Genomic DNA, 25,248 nt, shown 5'->3' with positions numbered 1-25,248 from the left:
GATGGCGAGGCCCCACCTACACCTCCCTCGCAAACTGCCAGCGTGGAGCCGAACCAAGCCGTTTCAGAACAGACTCAGACCACTCCACTTGCGGAGGCTCCACTCACAGCAGCGGATCCAGGGGAGTTGGTTCCAACGCCACCTAGGGTCGCACCACAGCCTCAGCGAGAACTGTGTGGCCCTCCGGACTTGGCTACCAGCCCCCGGCGGTCTGGCAGAGTTTCCAAGCGCCCAACTCATTTAAAGGACTATGTTGTTGGACAGGTATCACTGTTGGTCTAAGTATGGGAAATGTAACCAATATGCTTTTGTGCCTAATTGAACCATTACGCGTAGTGCTGTATATAAGGAAACCATTACGATTGTAACTAACGCCTTCTCTCGGTGGGGAGGGGTGTTATGTAGTGTAGTTTCACCCTGGGCCAACAGGGGGATACTGTATATAGTTTTCACTCAGGTCTGTAGATAGTTTTCACTCAGGTCCGCGCCAGTTATTTTTGGCGGGAACTCTGGGCTGTTGTGGTTACAATGTTGATAGCCGGCTGCCTATAAATACAGGCCGGCTGAGCTGTTCGCAGTCAGTTCTATTCCAGCTTGCCATAATAAAGAGCTACTTGAAGAAATCGCTGTGCCGGCTGCTATGTCAACCCACGACTTAACACCGCTTTATCACTACCCGAAGGAGTCTCAAAGCGGCTCACATTCTCCTTTCCCTTCCTCCCCCACAACAAACACTCTGTGAGGTGAGTGAGGCTGAGAAACTTCAAAGAAGTGTGACTGGCCCAAGGTCATCCAGCAGCTGCATGTGGAGGAGCGGAGACGTGAACCCTGTTCATCAGATTACGAGTCTACCGCTCTTAACCACTACACCACACTGGCTTTTCTGCTGTTGGCGCACGCTCCCAGCGCCACCCAACATGGGGTGCCAGCACAGAACGATGGGGAAGGCAAGCAGCAGCGGAGGAAACATCTCCAGATGGGATCCACCGCACGCCGACAGCGCCGATGGCAGCAACAAAACTCGACGAATAGGAGCACACGGATCCCATCTGGAGATCTTTCCTCTGATGCCACTTGCCTTCCCCATTGTTCTGCGCTGGCACCCCACGTTGGGTGGCACTGGGAGCATGTTCCAACAGTGGAAAAGCCAGCAAAGGAACCCGCAGCTTGGCGCATGCAACAGGATGCGTCGCGCAGTGCCCACAACGTTACATGGTGCTCCGAGCCCCCGCTCCAAAACAATTAGCTGCCCATGCAGCAGGGGGGAGGCAGTGGGCGGACAGCGCGGTGACTGTGCTGCCCAACATTTTGCCCCCCCAGCATGGAACCCGCACCCACCTATGTACACTCCTGTGCATGAGCGCTGGCACGCCTGTTGGTTGGTGCTGTGAGTCCCTGCGCCCCGCAACCGTTCTAAAGGTAAACAACTATTTCCTAAAAAAAGGTCAACAACTTTGCCCCCCCCCAAAAGGTTGACCACTCTGGGCAACCTAGGGGCGCTAGGCAGATCTTTGCACCCCAGTGCTGCATATGCTTAAGATGGCCCAGTCTCTGGTGATGAAGGGGGTAAACTTCTAATGCAAAGTTACAGCAGAATAAATTCCTGTTTTATGTATAGATGAGAAATTTCCATATCCGACGGACTAAATCTGAACTTTGTGTTTCTTAATCAGAGCCCACCGGCTCCTTGTCAAAGCAGCAAAAATGGGAAACCAGAAAGCTATGGAGCAACTGGCATCTGACATGTTGTTTGGAAATAATGTTCCTCAAAACGTAGAAGCAGCTGTATCATTGTATGAGATTTTAGCTGAAGAAGGATCTCATAAAGGCCAGACGGTACGTGCTCTTTAATTAGCTAAAGATTTAAACAGGCACTAGTCTACTTTAGAGTGCATAAATATTTGAAAAGAGGTAAGATGGTGTTTATGCTCAGCCAAGAAATGTCAACAAGGTAGGGATATAAAGTTAATTATTTATTAAATTGCCTGATTTCAAGAGGCTATCTGGTGTGTTCAGCAAACATCTTCTAAAATCCTTGTTCAATAAAATTCCAGGTCAAGGCTTTAGTCCTTATTCCACTGAAGACACTCCGAAGGTAGACAATGGTTTCCATGGAACAAAAATCAAATGTTTACGGTTGTTAGAATTGAAGATATAAGAACTAATTATATTTTTGCACCTAGCTAGTGTGTCTAACATGTTCTGATTTAAGGCAAATTATCAATTTTAATTGAAAAGGATTTATGGATGACACAAAAGAATAGCAAAAAAAAACTATGCGTAAGAGATCAGCTGCAAATTCAGTTGCTCAGACTAGTCTCTTGTCTAATAAATCACAAATGGATCTCCTCTTGCATTCCTTTCGCATGACTCTGTTGCAGAACATGAAGAGGCATCTCACAAGTTGTGCTGATTGTTGAATCTTTTGTCTAGGTTTTCGTAGCATTTTGCATATGTGTCTGTTTCCTGTGTGCACATACATGGATAAAAGGAATACATGAATTGTGGATGGGTCATTAAAGAACAGATAGACCAAATGTGCCAAAACACATTGGCTTTCCAAAAGTTTTCCAGCCATCATTTCAATAATGCAGGACTCTCCTGCCATATACAGAGTCCATTGATTTCATTGTGTCTATTCTCAGTATGACTGTGGCGATCACACACAGGGCCCCCGGACGTTTGACGGTCTATTGACCCTGTGCCGCCACTGCGATTGCTTTTTCCGCTGCCACCACCCCGTATCTCACGGGGACACACGGAGTCCAGTCAGTTGTTAACATAAACAAATAATCAAGTTTATTTTTAAATGCAGGAACAAGCTTATTCTTGTCAGTTTCTTATTCTTAGTTCCTAACAACTCCAAACTGATTATTCCAACTATCTGTCTGACTCCACCTAACAATTCCTCTCACTCTCTCACAATACAACTCTACCAACCCACTGCCTAAACCTCCCTCTTCCTTCTTCAACTCCCAAACCTCAACTCTCAACTCAACTCCCAAACCTCAACTCCAACTGACTTTCAAAACCTCCCACTCTAACTTTTATTCGCTCCTTGCATTCTCACTGGCCAATCACATCACACCTGTTTTAACCCTTTCCTTATGACCCATCCTAGGAGGCAAATGCCACAATGACCAATCTTGGATATTGCTATAACATATTTATTGTGCTGCAAGCTTTCATGGATTAGTGTCCACGGGCATCACATGATGCAGGTTCATTGTTTTATGGTAACCAGGCAATGGCTTTTCCACCTGCCTTGATCCACGCTCCAGCCCTGGGAGCCTTTCCCAGACAGCAGAAGCAGCTGGGAAGAGAGAAGTCATGGGATATTATTTAAGAATAGTTTTATAAGTTGTGTGTCCTTGTTTTTCAATTCGATCCTTTTACATGATTTTGTAAGCTTTGTGGTATTTTATGCATTGTGATTTGCCGTTATTTTTCTTGATTATAGATTAGTAATTCTTTATCATGGGTAGGCAAACTAAGGCCTGTGGGCCGGATCAGATCCAACGGCCTTCTGGATCCGGCCCATGGACGGTCTGGGAATTGCCACGTGGATCGCCAGTGTGCATGTTATTTCCCTCTCCCTCACACAGCGGCGGCACCGCCGCCTCCTCCCTCCCTCCTCCTTGCTTTTCCCCGCCCTGCCCAGAGGAGGAAGGGAGCTGGGCTTTGTTGGTGCCAGCAGCAGCAGCACTTGAGCGGCCGCCATTTTAAGCAGCCTCTCTCTGGAGCCCTTTTGCGTGCAGCTCACCATCCCTCCGCCGCCATTCTCCCTCCCCCCAAAAAATATAGTCCGGCCCCCCCACAAGGTCTGAGGGACAGTGGACCAGCCCCCTGCTGAAAAAGTTTGCTGACCCCTGTTCTTTATTGTAAATTATTATTTGCTGATCTTTAATTTTACTGTTTACTATTAGACTCTGATGGATTGTTGAATGCTGTTTTGTTTCTTTATTTTAAAGTTATTGTGACTTTTTATATTGGATCAGATTGTTACTATTAATGTTTGATGTTTTATTGTGTTTTTATTTGTGTTAGAATCTGCCTAGAGTGGCTAGGGCAACCCAGCCAGATGGGCGGGGTATAAATAAAAAAATATTATATATTATAGGTTCTAGGCCATGAAATGTGATCCCACAACAAGGCTTTCTGTCTCCAAGGTGTCACATTAGTGTTCCTCTGGAATGTGCAGAACTACACATTATAATAAATGTTCAAGTATCTTCAGGAGTATCCTTAAGAAACATTTCAGAGGAAAAGGGAAATGTTTTCATGTTGTTTAATGTTGCATCACTTTAAAATAATAATAATAATAATAATAATAATAATAATAATAATAATAATTTATTTATACTCCACCCATCTGGCTCGGCCTCCCCAGCCACTCTGGGTGGCTTCCAACAAAGTTTAAAAATACATTAAAATGTCACGCATTAAAAACTTCCCTGAACAGGGCTGCCTGCAGATGTCTTCTAAATGTCAGGTAGTTGTTTATCTCTTTGACATCTGATGGGAGGACGTTCCACAGGGTGGGCACCACTACCGAAAAGGCCCTCTGCCTGGTTCCCTGTAGCTTTGCTTCTCGCAGTGAGGGAACCACCAGAAGGCCCTCGGAGCTGGACCTCAGTCCAGCAGAACACTACACCCAAGCACATAAGTTTCCTCATTTCCTTGTGAAACAGCTAAATAGCACAGCTTTATTGTGGTGCCGTGGGTAAAACCTCAGCGCCTAGGGCTTGCCGATCGCATGGTTGGCGGTTCAAATCCCTGCGACGGGGTGAGCTCCCATCTTTCGGTCCCAGCTCCTGCCCACCTAGCAGTTCGAAAGTACCCCTAAGTGCAAGTAGATAAATACGTACCGCTTTATAGCGAGAAGGTAAACGGGGTTTCCGTGTGCTGCGCTGGTGCCGGCTCGCCAGAGCAGTTTCGTCACGCTGGCCACGTGACCCGGAAGTGTCTCCGGACAGCGCTGGCCCCCGGCCTCTTAAGTGAGATGGGCGCACAACCCTAGAGTCGGACACGACTGGCCCGTAACGGGCAGGGGTACCTTTACCTTTACTATTGTGGATCCTGACCATAGGAGGAGGTCAGTTTACATTGTAAATACATTTCCATCCTCTGGACCATGGTCTGGAAAATGGAATGTCCGACGATACAAAGGTTGGACAGCCCTGAATTAAATTTTAGCTCAGTGACCTATTTTAAACTGTTTTATAACTATTTGTGAGGAACAAAGTTATGATATAGAAATTTAGTTTTTCTTTATTCAGAAGCACCATTATTTTTTCCATGTTACATCTTTTCTGTGACACAATGTTCCACCAATTAATCTTGTCCATGTCTATAACCTTGAACCAAGACTGGCCGGAATAAATCTAGAATTCATTTTGTACAAAGATTGAAGCACACGCCTGTGCCTCAAGGAGTCTATATACAGTCACATCACAGCCTGTCTGCCACTTTAACTTTGTTTTCAGTATGATGTTTATATAGCTACGCACAGAAAATTTGCAAAGGGGAATATATGAAAACACACGTATGTGTGTGTTCACATAGTATTCTCATATGCTGCCTTAATGTAACCTGAAAATGTCTGTATCATATATTTATGTGTCATTGTTCAAAGACATGAGCAATGTGACGGCTTCATGAAAATTTCTTATTTAAGCATACTCTGCCTTGACTTTCTCGCTTTAGTTTGTTTGCCCCCATATATTTTTGTCATCTGCTTATACCTCCCAATTGTGATGGCCATTTTCAGAAAGTCCATTTCACATTTTGAGAGCTTCATTTTCAGATATCGGTTCTCAAAAATTCCAATGCCTAGCCTTCTTAGGTCCTCTTCAAGTTTAGGATTACAACACTTTCAGAGGGAAAAGAAATAAAAAATTTGCATACGTTATGGATTGTATCTAGTGGTGTTGTTGAGCTGACAGTAAGATTTCCATCAGCAGAACAAGAAGGGAAGCAATTTTCAATTATTCCTTCTCCTACAGTCTTCACCACCTGAATCTGTTTTGGAGGGCCTCCAACCTTTCTGGAGGTCTCCAAGGCTTAGGAGGTGTGGGTAGCTGCAAGAGGGATGGTGATTCACTAAGAGTTGCCTGAGTAATGCCATTGGATGCAACCCTTAATGTAGACACATTTGTGTGCATCTCAATGTGATTTTATTATATTTTATATTTTATATTTTATATTTTATATTTTATATTATTTTATATTTTATTTTATTTTTCTTTGCACTTCTTGCCCAAAATGCCAAGCCTACATTTGCCTTACTTTCCCTGGCTTCAATTCACATGCTCCCTCTGAGGATGTTGTCCCTGGATAAGGAAAGCAGAGAATTTAGAGGTCCTCTCAGTGGTTGAAGGAAGCATTCAGCCATGTAAGCAGTCTGAAATGGTAGAGCCCAGATAAACATTTACTACTTTGGAAAATTTCATTTTCCTACATTTCATGGGGGGCTACAGTAAATATACCTGCTGACTCTCTGCACAAGTGCATTAATGCTAAGCCCTGATTACATGAAACTGACATGGTAAAATAACTTAAAGATAATTTTACCGCATGAGAATTGGGCCTAAGGCAACTGTTAACAATATAAGCAACTGAAAAGCAAAATGATTGACTGAACTTTTTACTTTATTTCCCCCCATAGGCATTAGGTTTCTTGTCTTCATATGGAATAGGAGTGGAATACAGTCAATCAAAGGTAATAAAATTCTGTGCTGACTTTACCCTATTGTCATTGAAGTCTTTCATCTATATTTTGTGTTTTTCGAAGAAGAAAAACCTGGCATGATTTTATGATTTTATTTCCCCCCCCCCCCCTTTAGGCACTTGTTTACTACACATTCGCAAGTAATGGGGGAAATCTTATATCCCAGATGATCTTGGTTTGTAAATCACATATTTTCACTATTTCCAATTCTAGAGGCTTGAGTGATAATTAAAATAATTGTGAATTTTCCCCCAACAGGGCTATCGTTACTGGTTAGGAATCAATGTTCCAAGGAGCTGTGAAGCAGCACTTCTTTATTACAAGAAAGTTGCAGATTACAGTAGGTGGCCTTCATCTATTGTGTCTTGCCTTGTTTGAAAGTGCCACTTTTGTTTTTGTTTGCTCTTTCAAGAGTCCTGTGGCACCTTAAAGACTAAGAAATACCAGACCCTCATGGGGGGCAGAGGACATGATTCTCACTCAAATTATTAACATATGAAAAGAACACATTTTCCAAGATCCCAGGCAGGCATGGCCCAATACTTCATATAAATCCTTTTACTTTTTGGCACCTGAGGAGAACCTGAGAATGGCACCCTCCACCCCCACCAGGGAAGAAGGGATTAGTGACGATGTGCATCAGGAACAAGGGGGGAATAAAGGTCTACCTTGAGAACGAAGGTTGAGGGGGACCAACAGCACCCCCTTTTCACCAAGAGGCCACTGTAGAGGCAGCACTGGGGGAGGCAGCCAAGGACACAGCAGATCTGGCCTCCAAGGAGCAAGCTGCAGCTGATGCTGCCACTATGGCACTGGCAGTAGCAGCAGACGATGCCTTCCTTGGACGTCAAATCTGCTGCCCCTGTGGATCCTGCTGCCTGAGGCAGTCACATCACCTTGCCTCACGGGTGGGCCGGCCCTAATCCCAGGAATCCAGTTACTTGTCTAACAAAAGAGCCAGTGTGGTGTAGTGGTTAAGAGCGGTAGACTCGTAATCTGGGGAACCGGGTTCGCGCCTCCGCTCCTCCACATGCAGCTGCTGGGTGACCTTGGGCTAGTCACACTTCTGTGAAGTCTCTCAGCCTCACTCACCTCACAGAGTGTTTGTTGTGGGGGAGGAAGGGAAAGGAGATTGTTAGCCGCTTTGAGACTCCTTAGGGTAGTGATAAAGCAGGATATCAAATCCAAACTCTTCTTGTCATGTTTATTTGTACTAAAATACAGTCCCAAGTGACAAAGCAAGTTAACCGAAGCCATATGCAGGCATTACAATTAGGGAACTGTAAATACATGTGTGAGGGTGGTGGGGCAAGTAGACTGGACCTGCCTCCTCCATCACTGTGTTTAAGGTGACCTAGCATGACCAATGTCAAGAGTGATGGAAGTTCTCGTTCAGAACATCTGGAGGGTACTACATTGACTACATCATGGAAAGGAAAAATGAAATTTTCTCAGATTGTAGGAAGCGGTTGTTCTGATTTGTGTTACTTGGATTTATTATTATTATTATTATTATTATTATTATTATTATTAGTTGCAAGCAAATTAGAAGAAAATGAAGATAAGCCAGTTGAAAAAGTGAAGCTGATGGAAAGATCAGAAAATCTGGGGTTTGATACAGAAATCTTGGACTGGGATGTACATCAGTACTACAAGTTTTTGGCTGAAAGAGGAGACACACAGATACAGGTAAGAGACATTCCTTTCTATTTGCCTATTTATTATTATTATTATTTATTAATTTGTTAATACTGCTTACCTGACTTCAAAGTGGTTTACAAGTATAAAATCAATTAGAATCCACACATCATCAAAATACACAATAAAATAATTCAATCGAAACACTTTTTAAAAATCTATAATTAAAATATGCTATAAAACAAAAACAATAAAAACAGCAATTATAATGACATAAGAAGAGCCTGCTAGATCAGGTCCAAGGCCCATCTAGTTAGCATCCTGTTCTCATAGTGACCAGCCAGCTGCCCATGCGAAGCCCAAAAGCAGAACCTGAGCACAACAGCCCTTTTCCCATCTGCAATTCCACACAACTGGTATTTAGAGACCTACTGCCTCCAGTGTTGGAGGTAGTACATACCGTAGTCATTGTGCTTGGTATCCATTGATAGCCTTAACATCCATCAATTTGTCTAATCCTCTATTAAAGCCATCTAAACTGAATGTAGCTACTTTGTGTTTTTGTGCTATGTGATGCAAGGCTTTGCCCGCATAGATCTAACTGTAAAGGTAAAGGGACCCCTGATCATTAGGTCCAGTCGCGGATGACTCTGGGATTGCGGCGCTCATCTCGCTTTATTGGCCGAGGGAGCCAGCGTACAGCTTCCGGGTCATGTGGCCAGCATGACTAAGCTGCTTCTGGCGAACCAGAGCAGCGCACGGAAACGCCGTTTACCTTCCCGACGGAGCGGTACCTATTTATCTACTTGCACTTTGACGTGCTTTCGAACTGCTAGGTGGGCAGGAGCAGGGGCCGAGCAATGGGAGCTCACCCTGACGCAGGGATTTGAACCGTTGACCTTTTGATCGGCATGTCCTAGGCTCTGTGGTTTAACCCACAGCGCCACCTGCATCCTCAGATCTAACTGTAGTGTTCAGGAATTTAAACAATATTCCCTACGTCCTGATTTACTGGAATCCCTATCTTTACTAAGAATATTATAATTGACCCTCAGCCTACAAATATTGCAGAATAGTGTGGCATTAAGTGACAAATGCATGGAAACTGCTGTCACCAATCCTCTTCCTCCCCTCTCCCCACCCCATTGTGGTCCTATTTTGCCCTCACCTTCAGGATCTGCTTGATAGATCTGCTTCCCAGGGAGTCTAAGAATGATGAAGTCATATGTCTTCTGGAACCTTAAAAATAAATAAATGGTTGAATTGTTTGGTCTTCTATGTTAAAAAATGCTGTTAGCCACCTTTTTAACTCTGATGTGGGACATAATTATCAATCAATCAACCAACCAACCCTCCAAAAATGTTGTGTGTTTGTTGTTATTTTATCCCTTTCTATTAAAAAAGTAAGTTAATGTTAAATAAGATCCCAGGAAGGGCAGCTGAATCCTTCAGACTAGTATTCCCCCACAGACCCTTTGCCATAAATTCTGTGCCCAAGTCTTATTCTCTGACACCATTTGCACGAATGGGACTTCCCCTTCCTCTCTTCTCTCCTGCAGTTTTCTGTGCACCCGCAAAATACAAAATCTGCTCTGGTGGCTTGGAAAAAACAGGTGGAAGGGGGAAATTTTGTTGTGTTTGCTGGTGTGACATTGGGCCATTCTTGCTCATTGACTTTTGGCTCCAAAAGATACAAGACATTCATTTTTAAAATAATTATTTCTAGGTGTATCTAGGACAGCTGCATCTCTTCGGAAGGAAAGGACTCGAGAGAGATCATGCTGTAAGTGCAGGTAGATTAGAAGGATGCAAGCCGTGCTCTTACAGTTTTAAATTTTAGAAGTATATTTGGTTGATTTGAATGGGATGGTTCCAATGAGCGTGATTAAGATCACAAAGTAATACCCCTGTTCAAACAGGCATCTTTTTGAGAATCTAGCACGGTCTTTCATTTCCTCCAAGTTCAAGCACCAATTTAGGAAGCTGGTGCTTAGGTTTTTATAAACAGAAATGCCAGCTGTGTGAGTTTGTGTGTTCTTTTAAACATTTATGCAACAAATGTATAGAGTGCTTTTTTAGTTTGGGAGTTTTGACAGCAGAAAATTAGGGTTTCTTTAAAGCAGTTTCAGAAAAGCATTATTTAAGGAGGAAAAGGTAGGCATATGTGAGTGCCCTTCTGGACCACAACCTAAGATTTATGTATTTGCAGCAAAATGGGACTAAAAAAGCAAAGAAACACAGGGAGCTGTCTTATACCAGGTCAAACCATTGGCTCTTCAGAGCTCTAGGGATGTGGAAAAATTTCAGTTCAGTTAGCATGTAAAGCTGAATTAATCAAATTCACACTTTCTGATACAATTAAAAACAAAACAAAAAAACCCCCCACACAGCCAGCCTTTGAAATTCACACACATCTGAGTTGTAATGCAGTGCTTTAAAAAATGCATATATTAGGGTGAAATGTGCATTAAAATAACATACAAAAACATATCACATTAAGGAAAATTCCTTGCAAAAATGCACATATAGTCAAAACTTCATAAAAACGTCACACTAAAATGCAGAAGAATTTTCATGGGGATTTGAAAACAAACTGCAAATTGCTGCTCATATGGCAAAAAATTATTTTAAGATGGAAAAACTAATAAGCAACTAAGAGATTCAAATGGGCAGATTCTTCCATCCCTAGTGGATGGTGTCTCTCCAGGGGTTTCAGATTTGACATTTGCAGCCCTGCCTGGAGACATTATGGATTGAACCCCAATACCATTTGGAGCATATGATCTAAGTTTGTACAGACTACTAGAACATAAAGATGCCAGTTTGAATTATTGTTCACCAATATGGCCTGTCTAACTATGAACAGGTGTCAAGGCAGGAGAATGCATACCTTGATTTGGAAACTTTGTTATATCAGTCATCACTTTATTCTGCTCTTTTTCTTTAGAAAGCCTTCTACTATTTCCTAAAGGCAGCGAATGCAGGGAATGCACATGGTATGGCATTCCTGGGAAAGGTACCTATGTTTGCTTCTTTGAGACCCCATCTATGGTCCTTTGTAGTTTCCTCACATTCAAGCAGAGTCCAGCTGCAGTGGATTGGGGCCATTCTCACATACAAGCTACTTGCGATGTGGTCAAAGCAGAGTGGAGAGACTGGAGGAGGGAAGAGGCAATCTTCAGTTGTACATTTAAGACCACATTAAACTACAGTTCTCACCTATCTTGTATGACAGAGCTTTCCAAACTTTTCATGTTGGAGACACACTTTTTAGACATGCATCATTTTGCAACACAGTTAATTCAGTTTTGCTAGCAAACCGGAGGTTAAACTAACCCCTTTCCAGTCCCAGGAGGAATGCAGGGAGCATTTGTGTGATACACCTACACACTGCAGCTGACACACTAACGTGTCATGACGCACAGTTTGGAAAGCTCTGCTGTATGATCATGGCCAAAGGGATCTGACTGTCTTGTATCTCTGCATGCAAAATCAAAGGCATATCATGATTGACTTTGAAGTGTTGTGCTTCAAAGTAGAATGGCAAACTTAAGGAGGACTTTCAAGAGGCATGAACACTTTTGAGGGGAGAGCTTGACATTTCTTTCCTCCTTCCATTTCTTGACATTTCCTGGTCAGCTTAAGAACAAGACACACAAAAAAGTGCTTCTCTTCTAATCAGTGGTGTGGACTCCAAGTTTCCATGAGATGCTGCTGGCAGAATTGGGGGGGGGCAATTTTGGCTTATTTCTCCTTTGCAGCACCCTGAAAATCTGTTCTGGAGGGCTTAAGAGACCAACTGGAACAGTTCAAGATTTGACACTGAGGACTGGAGGGGAAAGGAGGATCAGAAAAAACACTCTCTGATCCTTCTGCCAATGGGGGCCTACACTGGATTGAAAGCCCTTCCATGAATAGAAGGAGTCTTTCAATTTGCAAATGGAAAATTCATGCCATTGCTGGTTGTAAGTTGTGGAGCTCCCTCCCCAGAGAGGTGTGTCTGATACCTTCATTCCATAGCTTCTGGCGATTCCTCAAGATGCACCTCTTTGTCCTTGCTTTTGACACTTGAGATGTATATTTTTAGCACCCACTTTTTTCTCTACTTGTAAGTCGTTTTAAAGTGTATTTTATATTGTGTTGTAATGTGTGTTGTAATGTTGTAATCTGCCCTGGAACCTTAAGACGAAGGGCAAGTAATACATTTAATATTAATTATTATTAAGCAGGTATTGGTATTTAAAAAAAAGAGAATTGTTATGTTACTGTAAGCTGTGGGTATTCCTTTTGGAAACAAATACACAATGTGTTCAGCTGCTTGTGTTATAGTTGTATATTTAAAGCAGGAGTAGAGAGCCTTCAAGGGACCTGGGTGGTGCTGTGGGTTAAACCACAGAGCCTAGGACTTGACGATCAGAAGGTCGGCGGTTCGAATCCCCGTGACAGGGTGGGCTCCCGTTGATCGGTCCCTGCTTCTGCCAACCTAGCAGTTCGAAAGCACACCAGTGCAAGTTGATAAATAGGTACCGCTCCGGCGGGAAGGTAAACAGCGTTTCCGTGCGCTGCTCTGCTTCTCCAGAAGCGGCTTAGTCATGCTGGCCACATGACCCGGAAGCTGTACACCAGCTCCCTTGGCCAATAAAGCGAGATGAGCGCCGCAACCCCAGAGTCAGTCACGACTGGACCTAATGGTCAGGGGTCCCTTAACCTAGAGAGCCTTCAGCTCTCTGGATGTTGCTGATAGATAACTCTCATCAGCCCTGGCAAACATGGCTAATAGATATTGTGAGTTAAAGTTCAGTAACATTGGAGGGCTAAAGATTCCTCAAATCTTCCTTAAAATGACTCATGAAAGCCCAGCACTATACATAACAGAGAGTCAAACAGAAAACAGGAAGCAAAAGTGCAAAATAGGATTAAATTCAGAGGAACTTCATCCGTTTGTTTTGCAAATTTTTAATGGCAAGAGGAGGCATTTCCATGGATGATCACCATCATCTGAAGAAATATCCCCTCTTAATCCTGTCTAGATGTATTTAGAAGGAAGTGCTACAGTGCCTCAGAGTAACATTGCAGCTTTGAAGTATTTCAAAATGGCGGCAGAGAAGGTATTGTATTTTCTTTCTTTTTCTTTTTTTTAAAAAAAGTAGCAGCTTTAATTAATTATAATTAATACATTGTTCTTAGGAATACAGTTATATCTGACAATTAAAGATCACAACAATCACTGCTTCAAATCAACTTTTAACTTTATATATTACAAGCACTAAATCAAACCACACCATGATTAACCTTCTGTACTTGCTCTTTAAAATGTCCTTAACCTGTTATACTAGGTTTGTCAACCTTCTGCCTGTGGAAGCTCCCAGTGGTGCCTATGGCTGGTGCTCTAGACTCTGAATTTTCATTTAAAAAATCTCTTGCATATTTTTCCTGGTACTGAGGAATGCTCCCTGTTGTTACTTAGACATCAACAGGATCAGTCAATGGAATATTTTGCACAGCTTTATGTAAACTGCTTAGAGGTGGGTTGCCTTTTTAAAATGAAAAATCAAGCAGCTAATATATAAAACAAACAAAATGTTTCAGTGCTACGAGTGCAAAACAATGCAAATTGTTGTAACTAATGAAGCAAATTTCAGATCTAACAACTCAAGGTTATATTTGAAAGAGAGACTGACCCCACAAATGTTATAGGAAAGTGTTGCTTCATGGTGATTTCATCACATCAATATTGAATTGGGAATCAAGTTGTAGATATATTGAGGGTGTCATGTGTCAAAGTACATTGTCCCTTCATTCCTCTCCTACTGTTCATTTTGCCTGTATTTTTAGACTGCTGGCATCTCACATCTGCCTCTTTAATTTAATCTTTTAAAACACCAGATGCATTGGTGCTATGTAAGAGGTGACTAACTTGTTCAACACTAAGGACTGTAATAGATAAGTAGGAGCAACTGAAAAGGCCGTATAGAAAAATGGTTACGTGATGAACAACATTGGGGGAGAGGGGAACTTTTCCATAAAACTTCCATTAAACTTGTAGGCTTCAAATTACACTTGCTCAGACTGCATTTGTCCTACAAAATGAATATTCTCTTTGTCTATAGTGTATTGTGTTGTACTTGGGTCTGGTGAAGTCTTTGACACCAACCTGGGTTGATATAATGACACTGATGTTCATGAACATTTCAACTACCTCCAGAGCAAACCTATCAGAACTTCTTTTGGGGAGGGAGGCAGGATTTTACTCTTAATTAAACTCATTGAACTCAGTGGAAATAGTTCCAATTGAATTAAATGAGTAGAGTTGCATAAGATTGCATTAATAATCACAACTGTGTAACGAAATGCTTCATTTAGGTCGTCCGAGCTCCTGTTGCGGACTAGCAGTTTGAAAGCACGTCAAAGTGCAAGTAGATGAATAGGTACCGCTCCGGCAGGAAGGTAAACGGCGTTTCCATGTGCTACTCTGGTTTGCCAGAAGCAGCTTAGTCATGCTGGCCACATGACCCGGAAGCTGTACGCCAGGTCCCTCGGCCAATAAAGCAAGATGAGCGCCGCAACCCCAGAGTCATCCGCGACTGGACCTAATGGTCAGGGGTCCCTTTACCTTTAAACCATTTATTGCTCATACCAGGGTTATGTGAATAACTTGGTGTGACACAATGTCCAGAGGAGATATGGCGAAGGAGACATTTGTCTCTTGGTTAACAAGCGAGAAATATAATCAGTAAATAATTATAACTGACCCTAAGGCACACAATTACAGTGATTCTTTATAGGTTCTTTTCATATAGTGGGTAACTTATTCTTATGTCTAAATGAAACATTCTCAATATGTTATTTAGGGCAATTCCATTGGACTATGGGGGCTTGGACTTATTTATTTACGTGGTAAAGGTCTTCCACGGGTAAGTCTTCAGTGTATCAGAGCTTTTTCATAATAAAAAAAACCAATAAAACCACATTAGACGCTTGGCCTAATGTGGCTTTAACACCCCAAAATTAAAACATAGGTTTTATGTTTTACATGCAAGGGGTCTTAGGATACCACCACACAGTAGTCAAGGTGGGGAGGGGTTTCTACCTTCATGCACCCCTGAGCCAATGAGGAGGCACATTGCACAGACCAATAAATGGCTTACCACAGGGGCTGTTCCGCCAGGGTCTTTGTGTACCTTGTGCTCTGTTGTCATAGTGGGACTTAGTGCTACGTCTCATGACCCCTCAGCCGACAGATCTCAAGTACAGGATTGTGCCGCAAGTTATCGGTACCGCTTCTCATAATGCAGCTGCAACGTCTTCTGAGCTGCAGTCCACGATCAGTGTTCCACAAAACCAGAAACTAATTTCTTGACCTCTCAATAAGTTTGTTTCCCTTTCAGAATCACAGTGAAGCTTTTAAATACTTTCATAAAGCAGCAGAGAAGGGATATGCCCAGGCCCAATTTCAGCTGGGCCTTATGTATCACAGTAAGTCCCTGGGCACAGTTCTTCCTTTTGTCAAGGCTCCCATGGTTCAGTTACCTAATTTTTGATGAAAATCCAAATCATATTTCATTGCAGATGGCTCTGGAGTCAAGAGAGATTACAAACTTGCCTTCCAATATTTTTACTTGGCATCTCAAAACGGGCAACCCCTTGCTGTTTATCACTTGGCTGAAATGTACGCTACGGGAATGGGAGCTTTCAGATCATGCCAGAATGCTGTTAAAGTAAGTAATGCCCTGTTTGAGAGTCTGCCCTTTGAGATATTAATGTTGATGGTTGTTCTCATCCAATATCAACAGCTGTCCAAAGACAACAACCACCCAGTAGCAATAGATACAGAGTCAAACTACACTTCATGTCAAATGAATAGCTCAAAAACATTCCAGGAGTTTTCTTTCTTGAAATTCAGGCATGGGGGCCAAAATTGCATCAGGACTACAGTGTGTGGGGAGGAAAAGTTTATGGTTTTTTTTTCTGCCCAACCACAACCATGGCAAACATGTTCTCTTACGCTTGTTGTTTAGTCATGTCTGACTCTTTGTGACCCCATGGACCAGAGCATGCCAGGCACTCCTGTCTTCCACTGCCTCCCGCAGCTTGGTCAAACTCATGCTGGTAGCTTCGAGAACACTGTCCAAACATCTCGTCCTCTGTCGTCCCCTTCTCCTTGTGCCCTCAATCTTTCCCAACATCAGGGTCTTTTCCAGGGAGTCTTCTCTTCTCATGAGTCTCTTGTGCTTAGACTTAGCAAAAAAATCTTCCACTGGCATCTATTACCCCCACCTTCCAAAGTTAGGTTTCTATCATAGAGGCTACAAAATACTAAGATTTTGGGGAGTTGCTAGTCTGTAGATGAATTAATTCTACTTTTTTTTTTTTTTTTTTTTTTTTTTTTTTTGCATCTCCTCATGGCATTTGTATCCTTAGCGCTAAGAAATGTTTTGCAAACATTACACACATGAGACACAATCCAGCCAAAGCTATGCACATTGCATTGATTTCAAAGGAGATTTAAGCACAACACATGCTGAACTTGTTTTATAGTGCAAACCTATGGATTTTTTTCTCAGAAACTCAGAAGTCCCATTGTTTTCAGGGGGCTTACTCCCAGGTAAGTATGCCTAGGACTGCCACCTGAAGCGTTGTGCCCACGTTGGTTGCATCCGTTTAAAACCACTGCCCTGACTAGTGTCTCCCTTTAATCTTCTTTTCTTCCATTAACCCTGCTGTTAAGGCAAAGTTAATTACAAACTTCTGGTGTTCTTTGTATGTGTTTAATGTCTGTCTTTTTTTTGCTATTTAGCTTTACAGAACCGTATGTGAACTGGGGAGATGGTCAGACAAATTCCTGACAGCACACTTTGCTTACCAGACTGGCAATGTTGATTCATCTCTTGTTCAATATGCACTTCTAGCAGAAATGGGCTATGAAGTAGCTCAGTGCAATTCAGCTCACATTATGGAATCTGGTAAGGGAAACTTTATCTTATGCTGCTTACTTGCATTCTTTAACACGGTGATTGTGTTAAGACAAATGATGCTAATATTTTGTTACAGAAAATGTTAAACTTCTCCACCGAGAGCAAATATATCCATTGGCTCTTCTTTTATGGAAGCGGGCTGCAAATCAAGGTATGAACAGAGTTAAAAATAACCTGTGCCTAGCTGTCCACTCTTATTAGTATGATATTTTTTCCCATTTTGGCTCTTGCAGTTAAATAGGAAGAAAAGATTACATTCATTCAACAATACTGATAAGTCATTAAAAATCACTGTAAAATATTAAGATATTATTTTCCTTCCCCTCCACTTAATTCATTGAGATGGCAATCCCACAGGCATTTCTTATAAAGTACTGAATAACAAAATGTAAAAAAATGAATGATGTGCATGTTAATTGTTACCTTGTTCCTTTTACATGGCCTTGCTACATCAATCTCTATAGTGGGGTTATTGCTTTGTTTTTGCTTTTATTATGTATTTTGTGTTCTCATTTTGTATTTTTATGTTGTGAACCTCCCTGTGATCTTTGGATGAAGGATGGTATACAAATTTAATAATTAATAATAACAAATATAATTCCTATGACCATAGAACGTTAAGTGACCTTCAAGAATAAGCATCCCCCCACCAACCTAGCTATCTTTATTCCCAACCAATCTCACTTTTTTTTATTACCCTCTACTTAATTTTGTTACATATAAAGAAGCAATGAATGGTTTAAACAATTTCGCTTCATTGCTATTTCATATGAGCCATACATTCTGTCAGAGAAAAGGGAGCATGATTTGAAAAATGCAACCTCATGCTCGTTCAAGCTAATTATTTTTTCAGTTCTTTGACATGCCTATCAAAGTCTCTATGTGATGTGATGTTTAGGGCACAGAAGTAAACTCACTGAGCAGTAAAGAGTTAGCTACCATGAACCTTTAATTTCTGCTCAAACAAATCAACTAGCTATGCCTTGTCCTCCATGCCCTGAAGGTGACTGAATTTTCTAAGATGTCAGAATGAAGAGTGCTCTCAGCTTGCCTCACTTCCTTGGACATAATTCATCCCTGCCTGTCCATTTCTTGAGACTCACAATGGGGAACTTAGATTTCAGCATTTCTTTGATCTTGGTTTTTCTTTAGAGTACTTCCTTAACCAGGACGGGTAGGTTTAATGGTAGAATAATGCTTTAGCCTTGACAATTCTATTAAAGACTAGCCAGCAAATCTGAACAAAGGCATCCTCATTCCAGGTCCTAGAACCATGTCACCAAATGACATACATGAATTACTATCAAATATTTTAAGAGAAGGGCAAAGTATTCCCAAAGCCAATTGCCATTTTCATTTGACTAAAATTTGTAACCTACTCGATCCCTGCGGTTTGGGGATTCAAAGTGTGCAAACAATCCTGTTAAAACAAAAGAGGAACATTTTCAGAACAAATGCAGTTTACTGTCACACTGCCAGCATCATTCTGATTCCCCAGCCTAAAGACCACTAGATCTTTGCATTGACCAGAGTCTCCACTGCACTATAGAAAAGCAGCAGGATGTCCTCCGCTAGTCCTTAAGCAGACCTAGGAATGACCACAGACCCTTTTCCATGTCCACCTCCTCTACCTAAAGATAAGCAGGTGGTGACTGCCTAGATTGTCTTATGCCCTTTACAGGGAGATTCATCTGGCAACAATTCTTGGCAACATAGTTTTTACTAATTTTCCTCTTTAAACTAGTTACAGATAGGTAGCCGTGTTGGTCTGCCATAGTCAAAATAAAAAAAATCCTTCCAGTAGCACCTTTAAGACCAACTAAGTTAGTTCTTGGTATGAGCTTTCGTGTGCAAGCACACTTCTTCAGATACACTGAAACAGAAGTTGCCAGATCCTTCTATATAGGTGAGAAGGTGGGGAGGGGTATTACTCAGAAGGGTGGTGGGAATGGGAGATTGGCAGATAGCTGGGATGAGCCTGCTGACGACTCTTAACGACTGTAATGGGTCTTACAGGAAAAGGCAAGGGGTGAGAAGGTGAGAAATGGCTTAGTCATGTATAATGGGATAAGAATCCAATGTCTTTGTTCAAACCAGGTTTCTCCACGGTTTTAAGTTTGGTAATGAGTTGCAATTCAGCAGCTTCTCTTTCCAGTCTATTTCTGAAATTCCTTTGTAGTAAAACAGCTACTTTGAGATCTTGTATAGAATGTCCTGGGAGATTAAAGTGTTCTCCTACTGGTTTCTCTGTTTTGTGATTCTTGATGTCAGATTTATGTCCATTTATTCTTTGGCGTAAGGTTTGGCCTGTTTGTCCAATATAGAGAGCTGAAGGACACTGTTGGCATTTGATGCCATACACAATGTTAGATGATGAGCAATTGAATAGTCCCGAGATGGTATGTGTGATGTTGTTGGGGCCAGTAATGGTGTTGTCCAGGTGTATGTGGCAGCAAAGTTGGCATCTGGGTTTATTGCAGGCTCTGGTGCCAGTGTCCGTGTTAAGTCTGGTTGTAGTATTATTGTGGGTTAGGAGTTGTTTAAGATTGGGTGGCTGTCTGTAGGCAATGAAAGGTCTTCCTCCCAGAGCTTGAGAAAGAGAACTGTCATTGTCCAGGAGAGGTTGTAGATCTCTGATGATGCGTTGTACAGTTTTAACTTGGGAGCTGTATGTGATGACTAGAGGTGTTCTGTTATTTTCTTTTTTGGGTCTGTCTTGCAGCAAGTTCTCTCTGGGTATAAGTCTGGCTCTGTTGATCTGTTGTCTAACTTCATCTGCTGGGTATTTTAGTTCTGAAAAGGTTTGCTGTAGATCTCTTAGGTGAGAGTCTCTGTCTGTAGAATTGGAACAGATGCGGCTGTAACGTAGTGCCTGGCTATATACAATGGACTGTTTGGGATGGTAGCTAGAGGCATGTAGATATGTTTGTCGGTCAGTTGGTTTACGGTATAAGGTGGTGTCCATGCGCCCATCCTGTATTTTTATAGTAGTGTCCAAAAAATGTATTTCTTGCATAGATTGATTCATTGTAAGGTTGATTGTGGGGTGAAAATCATTAAATTTCTGGTGAAAGGTGTCCAGGGTCTGTTGACCATGTGTCCAGATGATAAAAATATCGTCAATGTATCGCAGATACAAGAGAGGTTTGAGTGGGTAGGAGTTTAGGAAACGTTGTTCTAAATCTGCCATGAAGATGTTGGCATACTGTGGGGCCATGCGGGTGCCCATTGCTGTGCCGCTGATCTGAAGGAACAGGTCATCACCGAATTTGAAGTTGTTGTGGGTAAGGACAAATTGGCAGAGTTTGGTGGCAAGGTCCGCTGTGGTTTTATCTGAAATGGTGTTCCTTATAGCTTGTAAACCATCGTTGTGTGGGATGTTGGTATACAGAGATTCCACATCCATAGTAACTAGTATAGTGTTGTTGGGAAGATTATTTAAAGATTGTATTTTCCTCAGAAAATCTGTGGTGTCACGTACATAGCTGGGAGCACTGATGGCATATGGTTTCAGAACAGAGTCCATATAACCGGAGACACCCACTGTAATAGTGCCAATACCTGAAATGATGGGGCGTCCTGGATTTCCTGGTTTGTGTATTTTAGGTAGAAGATAGAAAGTTCCTGGTCGAGGTTCTGTTGGTGTGTTGGTGAGGATCTGTTCTTGGATGTGTGGGGGTAGCTCCTTAACAATCTTGTTCAGTTCTTTCTTGTATTCTTGTGTGGGGTCTGAGTCCAATTTTGTGTAAAAGGCGGTATTGGAAAGTTGTTTGTGAGCCTCCTGAATGTAGTCAGTTTTGTTCATGATTACAAAGGAATTTCAGAAATAGACTGGAAAGAGAAGCTGCTGAATTGCAACTCATTACCAAACTTAAAACCATGGAGAAACCTGGTTTGAACAAAGACATTGGATTCTTATCCCATTATACATGACTAAGCCATTTCTCACCTTCTCACCCCTTGCCTTTTCCTGTAAGACCCATTACAGTCGTTAAGAGTCGTCAGCAGGCTCATCCCAGCTATCTGCCAATCTCCCATTCCCACCACCCTTCTGAGTAATACCCCTCCCCACCTTCTCACTATATAGAAGGATCTGGCAACTTCTGTTTCAGTGTATCTGAAGAAGTGTGCTTGCACACGAAAGCTCATACCAAGAACTAACTTAGTTGGTCTTAAAGGTGCTACTGGAAGGATTTTTTTTCCTCTTTAAACTGTTAGTTTGCAGTGGGATATATCTTTGGGAGTGGGTGGCACTGTGGTCTAAACCACCGAGCCTCTTGGGCTTGCTGATTGGAAGGTCGGTGGTTCGAATCCGCACAGCGGGGTGAGCTCCTGTTGCTCTGTCCCAGTTTCTGCCAACTTAGCAGTTCGAAAGCACACCAGTGCAAATCGATAAATAGGTACCGCTGTGGCAGGAAGGTCAACGGCATTTCTGTGCGCTCTGGTTTCTGGCACAGCCAGAAGTGGTTTAGTCATGCTGGCCACATGACCCGGAAATCTGTCTGTGGACAAACGCTGGCTCCCTCGGCCTGAAGCGAGATGAGCACCGCAACCTCATAGTTGCCTTTGACTGGACTTAACTGTCCAGGGATCCTTTACGTTTACCTATCTTTATTAGAGCATATGATATGCAACAATTGCATAACAATAAATGTGTTTCTCATGCTGGTCTCTGACCGTAATAAATTTCATGTTCATAACAATAAATACTGAGATAAAAGTTTCAGAATATATTAACAAAGTTGTGTCAAATGATGTGTAATAACATGTATTGCTTAAATTGGTGACCATATGGAAAAGGTATTTTGTATCAATAATAATTAGAATTTATAGGAAGCAGGAGAGGGAAAAGAATTAAAATATGTACTTCATGCACACTTCAGTGCTGTAAAGTCTGAGTACTGTTGTTCTGTCAAACCTGGGCAGTGTGTATGGAGGTCCTGTGCTGCCCAAATGACAAGACTCCTCTCTTGGCCTCACTGATGTGGTCCAAAGGAACGGAAAGCAATACATTTGGCACTAGCTGGGCTACAGGAGTTGCCAGAAGGAAACATACAAGATGCCATTCCATTCTGGATTTGGTTAAGGTATACTTTTTGGACTTCTCCCAAAGAAGTCCCGTAAAGCAGTGGATATGGATTGTTCCTTGAGGTTTACTCCTGAAGTCTTTCTCATAGACAAGTACACCTGCAAGACAGTGGAGGTTTGGTTCAGAGTTTTCCTTCTCCTAATGGGCTACCTTCCCAGGTGAATGAGCCCCACCTGCGCCTCTACAGCTCGTGCAGAAACTGCTTTCTTGACTGTTGGACCCACTAATGGTCACATCCAATCAATCTGCCAGAGCCTGTCTTTGCCTGCAGGGGAAGTCCCTAGAAGAGCTTCCTTTATGAGGCCTCTTCTTCAGAACTACCCCAGTTACAAAGGGGTGAGAATATAGCACCATATGTATTTATAGCAACATGGGCTTTGAGAGCTAGTAATCTGGCACCGATTCTCAAATAATTGCAGTTCCAGACTTTTTTTTTGTCTCAAGGTGAGTGTAGGCTTGTTATAACTGTTCTGTTATGGTTAGTTTTCAAGTGCTGTTTTATCTATGTATCACTGTCTCTCTGTCTTATCTAATTGGATTACTGCATTGTAAGCTGCCTCACAAGTTTTATTGGCAGGTAGCCTAAGAAACATTTCTAATAAATATTTGTCATCCAAATAGCTGGGATCCAGCCAAGAACCTGAAAACAGAGTAAGTCAACACTAGTGATGGAGAAGCAGGTGTCATATGTGGTCCAGTGTCTTTGTACACATACACAGAAACCTCTTTTGGAGGGAGGCCACCTTGTTTGAATTGCACTTTTCAGAACCACCTTCAGAACCAGTGGCACAAATGATAATGACCAAGAATTCATTCTCTACCACCTTGGATTGATAGGTGCGGGATATTATAAATAACAACCACAAAAGCAATCATAATATTTTTTCAACTATTTGTCTTGCAGGCAATATATTTGCCAGAGTTAAAACGGGAGATTATCACTTCTATGGTTTTGGAATAAAGAGAGATTACTTGACAGCTGCGGTTCATTACAACCTTGCTGCTAATCAACAGAGTGCTCAAGCCATGTTCAATCTGGCATATATGTATGAATATGGTTTAGGCATTCCTAAGGTAACATAATCTACGTCTGGTGCTGCATCAAACATTAGCTCTGCAAGTAAACTTTGGTTATTGTGAATATTCTAGTTAAAGAACCAAGGTGGGTGGGACACAGAATTTTCATTTGGGCAGGGTTCTTGACCTGTCCAAAAATGTGGTCAGTTGATCAAGTATTGACTAAATATTGACCAACACATCAGTATATTAGGAACAATGAAGACACTGAATATGTTCTTCGACTGCGACAGCAGGATAACGAGCACAGCTCAGAAAAGCTAAAGAATTGAGAAGTCAGTAGATTATGAGAATTTCCACCATTATTAATGGACTATAACGCTACAATTGGTGGAATATGTTAGTCTTATTTAACATGTGGAACTACAAATGACCCAGTGGCTTAGCTCCACATTATTCATGCCATGCACAAGTGTAAAGTGGTTCTGCACACTGAATGCAAAAATATTTTCCCCCAGAAGACAGTGTTTGGTTTTGCTCAGAGAGATGCTGTTGGAAGCGGCTGCTGACAAACATCTATGCAAAAAGGGATCACTACCTGCAGTGCTTTGGATCTTGAGATACGCTTTTAAACTACCTTTGAGGAAATAGTGATTCTTTTCCTCGCTAGTTTTCTAGGCTGACTGATGCTTACAATATAGTAAATCACCCCAACGCTTTATGCTAAAGCATGCAAACTATGCATACAAGCAAGAATTCGGATTCAGTCAGTAGAATTTGACAATCTTGATTGGCCCTTACCATATCAATCAAAATGATTTTGAGAGCACCACAATGACATTGCTACTGGAAGGTGCCTTAACCATGGATATTTCATAAAGCCCTTGCAAATTTTAGAAATGACTTTCTATCTTTAGGATATACACTTAGCTAGAAGGTGGTATGACCTGGCAGCTGAGACAAGCACAGATGCTTTCATACCAGTGTTCCTAGCATATATAAGACTAGAAGTGATGCACCTGTTCACAGATCTTCAGCTTCTCAAGGTAAGTGTGATTTACACAAACCTAATCTCTTGTAATTTGATTAGGGCCTGCTCTTCCAAGATACCCTCTTTGTGAAATTGCTCTTCACTCTTATTTGTAGTCATTGTAGTTGTCAAACCTAGAATGCTCTTAGATCAGTTTTTAAGATTCAGGGCACCTAACGTGCTCCCAACATGCAAATGTTGTTGCTGATTGAAATTTCACACCGGAGCGACTTCCTCAGATGCAGAATCCTAATGAAATTGAAATCCTCCTGTAGAATTCACAGAAGTGTGATTTTAAGTATCAAATCTTGAAAGTGGGGCTAGATGTGCAAATCTAAACGTGTTTCTACTAAGCCTAATGGCAATCTTTGCCTTTCCTTGAGTGGGACTCTAACTTTTCATACTTTCTTCCCCAACCCCTAAACCCCAGCCCTGAAGCCCTAAATCTAACGCTCAAAACCTGAACCCCCAACCCCTAAACCTAACACCTGAACCCCTACACCTAGCCCCTGAAACTTGAACGCCTAAACCAAACCCCTGAATCTGAACCCCCTAAACCAAATTCCTAAACTAGGGTTAGGATTGGTTTAGGCTTATTGTTAGGTTTAGGATTGGGTAGGGTTAGGTTTCGGGTGAGGGTTGGGCTTGGGATAGGGTTAGGGTTACAGTTGGGTTGGGGTAGGGTTAGAGGGTTGGGTTAGTGTGTTGGGGTTACAGTTACAGTTAGGTTTAGGGTTTGGTTAGGGGTAAGGGTTAGCGTTAGGGTTAG

The 25,248-nt window shown here is 42.1% G+C and overlaps 1 protein-coding gene and 1 long non-coding RNA gene across 10 annotated transcripts in view; one reads left to right on the top strand and one right to left on the bottom strand.

Moving 5' to 3' along the window:
- The window catches only part of SEL1L2 (SEL1L2 adaptor subunit of SYVN1 ubiquitin ligase), a 57,427-nt gene that overhangs the window by 30,760 nt on the left and 1,419 nt on the right, over positions 1 to 25,248 (top strand). For 2 of the 9 annotated variants that reach the window (XM_080999143.1, XM_080999135.1), the window contains 15 exons: positions 1,674 to 1,836; positions 6,668 to 6,721; positions 6,846 to 6,905; positions 6,989 to 7,070; positions 8,265 to 8,419; positions 10,095 to 10,151; positions 11,316 to 11,384; positions 13,399 to 13,476; positions 15,220 to 15,282; positions 15,757 to 15,844; positions 15,938 to 16,086; positions 17,166 to 17,331; positions 17,420 to 17,494; positions 23,337 to 23,506; positions 24,367 to 24,495. In XM_080999143.1, coding sequence (XP_080855269.1) covers positions 1,705 to 1,836; positions 6,668 to 6,721; positions 6,846 to 6,905; positions 6,989 to 7,070; positions 8,265 to 8,419; positions 10,095 to 10,151; positions 11,316 to 11,384; positions 13,399 to 13,476; positions 15,220 to 15,282; positions 15,757 to 15,844; positions 15,938 to 16,086; positions 17,166 to 17,331; positions 17,420 to 17,494; positions 23,337 to 23,506; positions 24,367 to 24,495 — 1,527 coding nt within the window. In that variant the 5' untranslated portion in view covers positions 1,674 to 1,704. The remainder of the gene's footprint in view (positions 1 to 1,673; positions 1,837 to 6,667; positions 6,722 to 6,845; positions 6,906 to 6,988; positions 7,071 to 8,264; positions 8,420 to 10,094; positions 10,152 to 11,315; positions 11,385 to 13,398; positions 13,477 to 15,219; positions 15,283 to 15,756; positions 15,845 to 15,937; positions 16,087 to 17,165; positions 17,332 to 17,419; positions 17,495 to 23,336; positions 23,507 to 24,366; positions 24,496 to 25,248) is intronic. The other 7 variants (XM_080999137.1, XM_080999136.1, XM_080999138.1 and 4 more) reach the window with 7 other exon arrangements.
- Positions 20,114 to 20,632, bottom strand: LOC308473797. The gene is made up of 2 exons (XR_013984331.1): positions 20,235 to 20,632; positions 20,114 to 20,159 (listed from the first exon to the last, which is right to left on the bottom strand). It is a non-coding gene; the product is annotated as an uncharacterized lncRNA (long non-coding RNA).

This window comes from Podarcis pityusensis (genome assembly GCF_964106645.2).
Source record: "Podarcis pityusensis genome assembly, chromosome: 3".
Taxonomy (NCBI): Eukaryota; Metazoa; Chordata; class Lepidosauria; order Squamata; family Lacertidae; genus Podarcis; species Podarcis pityusensis.
This window is presented reverse-complemented; position numbering and strand designations above follow the sequence as displayed.